This window comes from Oncorhynchus masou, chromosome 13, assembly GCF_036934945.1.
Source record: "Oncorhynchus masou masou isolate Uvic2021 chromosome 13, UVic_Omas_1.1, whole genome shotgun sequence".
NCBI classification, from domain to species: Eukaryota; Metazoa; Chordata; class Actinopteri; order Salmoniformes; family Salmonidae; genus Oncorhynchus; species Oncorhynchus masou.
Genome location: NC_088224.1, coordinates 18,744,995 through 18,751,801, shown reverse-complemented (window position 1 = coordinate 18,751,801; position 6,807 = coordinate 18,744,995). Strand labels below are relative to the sequence as shown.

Sequence of the window (6,807 nt, the reverse complement as noted above, 5' to 3'; positions counted from 1 at the left end):
CTGGGTATGGGTGGTCAGTATCCAACAATGTTCATATGGCAAATGAGTAGAGTTAGAATGGCTTCCACATGTTTGGGGACCCTCTGGGTCATACAGAAATGGCCAGGAAGACTATTGTAATACCATAGCTACATCTGGTCAAGAATCTTAGTTTGTTATTCAGACATAGGCCTACAAGATCCGCATTTGAATTGAATCAATAAATGGATGGACTATGGAACCATAGTAAAAAGCAGGCGTGGCAGGAATCAAGATGACGTCGGCAAAAAATTTGCAGTTGATAAACAAACTAAAAACTTCCGTCCTCCTCCGCCATCTTCCACCACGAGAAAGAGCAGAGAAGCGCAAAGGAGGACACTGTATTTTGTCTGGAAACGTTAGCTAGCTCACTAGCTATATCGTTAATCTCTTTGCAAAATGAGTGACATTGAGGATGGAAACTTCGATGGACGAGTAAGTATTAGCGTTGCAACGGAACCCAAAACAATGTCCTATATTTCCTCCCTTGCTTACATACAGTACTCTAGCTAGCTAGCTAACTAACAGGCTAAGTTAATAACCTGCTATCTTTGTTAGCAACGTTCTGGCAAGCTAGCTTAGTAGGCTAATTAGCGGATTGAGCAGCTAACGTTAATTAACGCAACAAAATTCGTAATTTAAAAAAGTTAGTAAGACCGAAACAAAATGTTCTGCACACTATTGTAATCTTACGAGGATACACTGGTTCGTTACTGTTAGCTAGTATAGTAGTAGCTACATAACGTTACCTTTCGCTAGTTGCCAGCCGAACAATACAATACTAGCTACGTCGCAAGCTAGCTAGGTGACGTTTCTAGCTAGCTAACTGGCTAATGTTATCGCTATCTTTAGTTATCGTACATGATGCTACCGGTAGCACAAACATAACTTTATGCACATGACACAGAAATGAGCGAGTTCGCTATTCGAAAGCTCTCAGGTAAGTTTGGTGCCTTTGTCGTACCAGTTGCAGTCAGGCAATCTGATCTTCAAGCCGCTCTTCCTTTCCTGTTTACAGCAATCTTTCATTATAATCTTGTAGCTAAATAAATTAGCTGTCAAAGTAACGTAACATCCCACATCGTAGCTAATGGTGAGAGTGAAACCGTTTTCTAAAGTCCTCTCACAATGTTCACTTACTCAGTGTTATGCTGCAACAATGTATTACAATGTTGCTCTATTGAAAAGTTGTACTCATCACTAAACCCTTATGAGATGATGGGTAATAACTAAACAATTTTTGCAAGTATAGTTTGTCCTGCTATACTAGAGATACTGTAGATATTCATTATTTCACGAAATATGATCTTTAATTGTATTGAATGTTCTTTTTTCATTAAGGTTATTGATCGTGAAGGATGTGAAGAGTTTTGTCCAAGAATGTGGAAGAAAATATCCAAGAATAAACGAAGGCTTTTTTGAAAAACAGTTACAGAGCAGAACATAGAAGTGGGAAGGGGAAAATGAATGAAACTGGAAGATTGGTGGTCAGATATAGAAGCACTTGCAGTGTGTATGGCTAAAGGTGAAAATGGTTTCTATTTGGGGAAGAGAACCCGGAATCAGAAAATGAAAATGGAAAAAAGAAGAACGACGAAGAACAGTAGAATTCCTGAGAGAAGGAAGTAGAGTATATAAAGAATCTGGAAGAAAGAATGAATGTATCCCTAGGTTAAGTAAATGTACAGTATATATGTTCCAAGTGTCTTTACACTTCTATGCTCCATTTCTATAGTTTAAAAATGCATGTTGACTTTAGTTTGACACAGGTAGAAGAAATGAGACGTGGGATATGTTAACATTGACAGGGTTCTAACATATTATTAATCCAAGTGGATGATTTTTTTCTTTTTTTTTGTTAATCTTCTCTATCATATGTAATAGATGTGGTGGAGCGCTAACCCTTTCCTCCACAGTTTTTGAGCTCTAGTGGTTTATGTCTGGCTTTGAAAAGTTGCTTATGTGTGTTCCTTCTGAGTGATGTGTGTTTTAAGTATAAGAGGGGGCCTCTTTAACACGTGGCTACTGTAACATTAGGGCTCTCGCTCCCCATCCAAATCGGACCGTGGCAGTCCTGTCCGGGTCAGGTCAGAGAGCAGATCCGGCTCCGCGAGTCCATCCAGGGCTGCCAAACACTCAGAGTCTCGGTCCCGCTCTAAGTCCAGGTGAGTCTGTCCTCCTGTTATTTCTCTTAGCAGAAATAACTAATTGATTTCCATTCTATTTGTGGAGAGTAATGTCTCAATGTGCTGTGGGTCAAGTTGACAATTCTATTGCTCTCCCCTTTCCCTCATTCCTTCCTATGGCCCTCTCTCCTCCAACCTCTCTCCAGGTCTCGCTCTCGGAGGCACTCCAACCGCAGGTACAGCCGCTCTCGCTCCCCCTCCAACCGGAAGAAGTCCCGTTCCTACAGCCCGGAATACCGGAAGAAGAAGAGCCAAAGCGAGTCACCTAACCGCCGCCATACCAGCAGCAGAGTGAGTATCACGTTGCTGACAGGTCAAAGGTCAGGGTCTGATTGCTGAATGAGTAGAACAGTTCTTCGCAACCCTCTCCTTGGTAACCACCAGACGTTTCACATTTATTGTAATCCTAAATTGTCACATCTGGTTCAACTAGTCGTGGGCTTGATTATTACTGAACTAGTTACAGCAAGTGTTCCAGTTTTTAGTATGTGAAACATGACGGTTACCAAGAAGAGCGTTGGGAAACCCTGTGGTAGAGGAACAGCTCAGTAGGGTGTAGAAAATAACAAATGTGACTATTTGGTATTTTCTAAGGGCTTGCAGCTGCTTCATGTAATTGTGGAACTTTATTAGGATGTGTGTACATAGTTAATTGTAGGTAGTGTTAATTTACAGCTCAGTATGGTATAGAAAATACTAAAGCTGTATTGTCTGTTACAGGAAACAGAATGCTGTGACTTATTTAATAACCCTTTTATTTAACCCTCCCTCTCTTTATGTCAATAGAGCCATGACTTCAGAAAAGAGACATTCGGTCAGGGAGCAGGAGGTGATGAGGATGCCAGGGTATGTAGACATTCTTACCTTTTATCTTCTACATTAGAAGAGCACTGGAGTATTTTAATGTGAAGGGGGGCCTCAACATGCAAATTCTGTGGTCTAGCAGTAACGCTCCTGAATACCGTCCCATGTATGACTCAGATCAGGGGTTGTGTGTAAGTGAGCGAGAGGGACTGAGACTATGAGTGATTTACAGGTAACTCACATGTTACTCCCAGTGGCTGGTAATCTACTTGTTCCTGTCAGCTGCTGTGAAATCTGACCCCTTTGACCTCTAGGCGAACCCTGACCCCAACCAGTGCCTGGGGGTGTTTGGGCTGAGCCTGTACACCACGGAGAAGGACCTGAGGGAAGTGTTTGGCCGGTATGGCCCGCTGGCCGGGGTTAACGTGGTGTATGACCAGCGCACCGGGCGCTCCCGCGGCTTTGCCTTCGTCTACTTCGAGAGGATCGACGACTCCAAGGAGGTATGGAACAAACGTAGCTGTCTGGGCCTCTTTCGCAATTTGTCTTTCCTCGATTATTGCATCCTCTCTCCTTGCTCCTCAACCTATTTTAAAAATGTTTTTAATTAACATTTATTTAACTAGGCAAGTCAGTTAAGAACAAATTATTATTCACAATGATGGCCTAGGAACAGTGGGTTAACTGCTTTGTTCAGGGGCAGAAATACAGAATTATACCGTGTCAGCTCGGGGATTCGATCTAGCAACCTTTCAGTTACTGGCCCAACACTCTAACCACTAGGCTACCTGACGCCCCTATTGGAGGAGAGGTCTAAGTCCCTGCCGTCAAACCTTCTTGTCCAATGGGTTTTAATAAAGATGAAAGGAAAGGGGAATCTAGGAAAGATTCATTGAGAGAGAGTTTGGGGAAAAAGGTGATGTCTTATTCAGAACCAATTTTATCGTCATAAGAAGTGCTGTTAATCATTGGGTAATACAGTAATACCTAAGAGGCGACGGCAACTTGTGGTGTCAAACGCCTTATTCCTCAATCCTTGAATATCTAAAAGGTTCAAAATCCTGTTCATTTGCTAATTCATCTTGAACAATTGATATTGTACGCTGACTAGTCTATGCATTAGCTTTCATATTGTATCTGTTGTGTTAGGTGTGACTACTCATAAGAACCACCAGGTGTCAGGCCTGCCACTCAAAGTTCGCCTTGGTACCAGTCACATGGAACTCTTCACTGTAATGAAGGTTCTAAACCCAGAGGCCCATTGTTGCAAGACTTTGAGGATTGCTTGCGACACAGACTCTGTAGACGGGGTTTGCGGTTTGAGAAGTCATTCTTCCTTCATTTTCTTGAAATCTAAAGGCACAGCTTGGATTTGCGCCAATGTCTTAAGTAACTGAAAATGTTACTCAAACCTTGTGACAGTGACAACTTTATATCGAAGGAATGCATTTAATTTGAAGGCCTGCTCATGCGCAGTTTGGTGTGATATGTTAGACCCGATGACGTGTTTCTGCATATGAGTTTAGCTAGCCAACGTCACCATGACATCGTCTACAAGCATGATCTGGGATTTCTATCGGAGAAGCAGTCTCAACGGCTGTGCTGGCTCAATGGGACAGTGCAAGCCGTGCTCAGTATGCGCACGCATTGAACCGTGTCTTTACCCCTCACCCCAAAACTATCCCTAGGCAAGTAGAACCCAGAGTTGAGATGGAGAGAAGCTAATTTTCAGGGTAACTGATTTTTAAACTCATCATTTGGTTCCTCGTCTCTTTTTTTTTTCTTTCTTTTTTCCTAGGCGATGGAGCGTGCCAACGGTATGGAGCTGGACGGGAGACGTATCAGAGTGGACTTTTCCATCACCAAGAGGGCCCACACCCCTACGCCTGGCATCTACATGGGCCGACCCACACAGTAAGTATAGGATGGTTAATCTCTGCTCATTGTGTGATTTTACAGATGTCTTGCTGCCAGTGTTCTGTCTCCTGTTGGTATTGTGTGTCTTCTTCTTTCTTGGATGTCGTTGTGTGAAGTAGTGATACTGGGGGATAGTATTACTTCACTTATTGGTAGTTATGGGTTGTGTCTGAAATGGCGCCCTGTCCCTTATATAGGGAACCTGGTGCCATATCGGATGCAGACAAGGATTGTTTTAGGGAATCTTGTAACTCTCAGTAAACATGAACTTGTCCCTTCTTCAGTAATGGTGGTGGTGGTGGGGGAGAGCGAAACAGTGGCAGTGGTGGAGGGAGGAGGGGCCGGGACTCATACGACCGATACGATGATCGACGGGGCGGCGGCTACGACCGTGGATATGACCGTGGATACGATCGGGGAGACCGAGGTGGAGACCGGGGATATGACAGATATGACGAGTACGACAAGTACAGGTGAGTTGTACTCAGGATGTTGACTTTATTCAAGAGATTCACATTGGAGATTAACCTTAAGTAGCTCCAAATATATTTGGAATAAAAATATTATATTTTTTTCCCCCGCAGGGCTAACTCAACATTGCTGGTGTTCATGTTAAATTTGAGGGGATGAATGGGGTTACTTGTCCAATGCTGGCTAATATTGTGAGTTATTCCTTCTTACGCTAGTGTACATCTTTTTGTTTTCTCTCTCCCTCTTACAGTCGCAGGCGCTCTCCCTCTCCCTACTACAGTCGATACAGGTCACGCTCCAGGTCTCGCTCATACAGCCCACGTAAGTACACACACACAAACACCTCAACAGATTTTGTAAACTTTTTAAACCATACTCTGGTGTTTGATGTCTGAGAGAGCCTTAGACACTAACATGCGTCATTGTCTCTTTGCAGGACGATACTAACAGACTTCCATCAAGATTAAGTTTTCCTTTTCTTCGTGACCCACATTGGAACGGAGCCGTTTGGGAGCTTTGTCAAGCTAACTAAAGTGTTTATCAACAGACAAAATCTCCTCTGTGACTCTGAGCACGAAAGTCAGAGTTCGGACAGAGAGTCAGTCGTTTGTTTACGTGCTGTAGATGTCTTCATTTTTTTAACTTTTCGATGCATCCATGTAGTGTTTGCTAAAGACCTAGAGGGTGATAATGAAACTAATTGAGCCTGTTTTGAGTGTCTTTAGAACGTACCCTTCTCCATCACTGATCTGTAAGTGACTGTATAAGTGGAAGCATGGTATACTTTTTATTGCTTCCACAAATCCAGCCTTGAAAGATCAGTGATTACCTCAAGGGAAGAAAGGATGTATTTAATATTCAAAGTATTCAAACAGGCTTTTTGGTTTTAGTAGGAGGAAATGTGAAATGAATCAGTGGATTGAGGAGAGTCTTCGTTTTTGAGTTGGTTGTTTATTGTAGGGATACCTCCGGAGATTTTTATTTAGATGTATGATTTATTTTTATGAAAATAAAAACTCATCTTGACGTGTGATGGTGATTGAGCTTGATTCTGATATGAAAGTGATGCCACTAAAAATGTCTCATAGATATACATTAGTCATTACAGATGTTTTGTTTATATTAAGAACTTCCAGACCACAATGCACATCCTAATCAACATGCATACAATTTCAAATATCTTCTGTGGAGAAATACCAAAACCCACAAAAGATTTCTGTTTTCCTGTTGGAGCAACAGAAATGTGATAACATGTGAAAGAAATGCTCATAAGAATGGTACAAACATTTGTGCTGCTCATGATTGATAAATGTGGCCATTGCTTTTCAGACATTTATCGTTTTACTGAAATATACCTACTTCTCAAGCTTATATCCGCTTTCCTGTTTCTCGTTGTATTCAGCGGCAGGGT

General features: G+C 42.3%; 1 protein-coding gene across 1 annotated transcript; it reads left to right on the top strand.

Moving 5' to 3' along the window:
• The first annotated feature begins 288 nt into the window (after positions 1–288).
• On the top strand, positions 289–6,429 carry LOC135551860 (transformer-2 protein homolog alpha-like). The gene is made up of 9 exons (XM_064983120.1): positions 289–453; positions 2,056–2,183; positions 2,351–2,495; positions 2,991–3,050; positions 3,323–3,511; positions 4,807–4,922; positions 5,210–5,398; positions 5,647–5,717; positions 5,833–6,429. The coding sequence occupies exons 1-9, from the start codon at positions 418–420 to the stop codon at positions 5,841–5,843; spliced, it is 945 nt and encodes a 314-aa protein (XP_064839192.1). The 5' UTR covers positions 289–417; the 3' UTR covers positions 5,844–6,429.
• The last annotated feature ends 378 nt before the right edge of the window (positions 6,430–6,807 follow it).

Excerpts from the sequence above, each read along its gene's own strand:
- LOC135551860 (XM_064983120.1), top strand. The coding sequence starts at position 418 with ATGAGTGACATTGAGGATGGAAACTTCGATGGACGA. Across the intron at positions 454-2,055 it reads ATGGAAACTTCGATGGACGA|GGCTCTCGCTCCCCATCCAA; the intron begins GTAAGTATTAGC and ends CTGTAACATTAG. Across the intron at positions 3,051-3,322 it reads GAGGTGATGAGGATGCCAGG|GCGAACCCTGACCCCAACCA; the intron begins GTATGTAGACAT and ends TTTGACCTCTAG.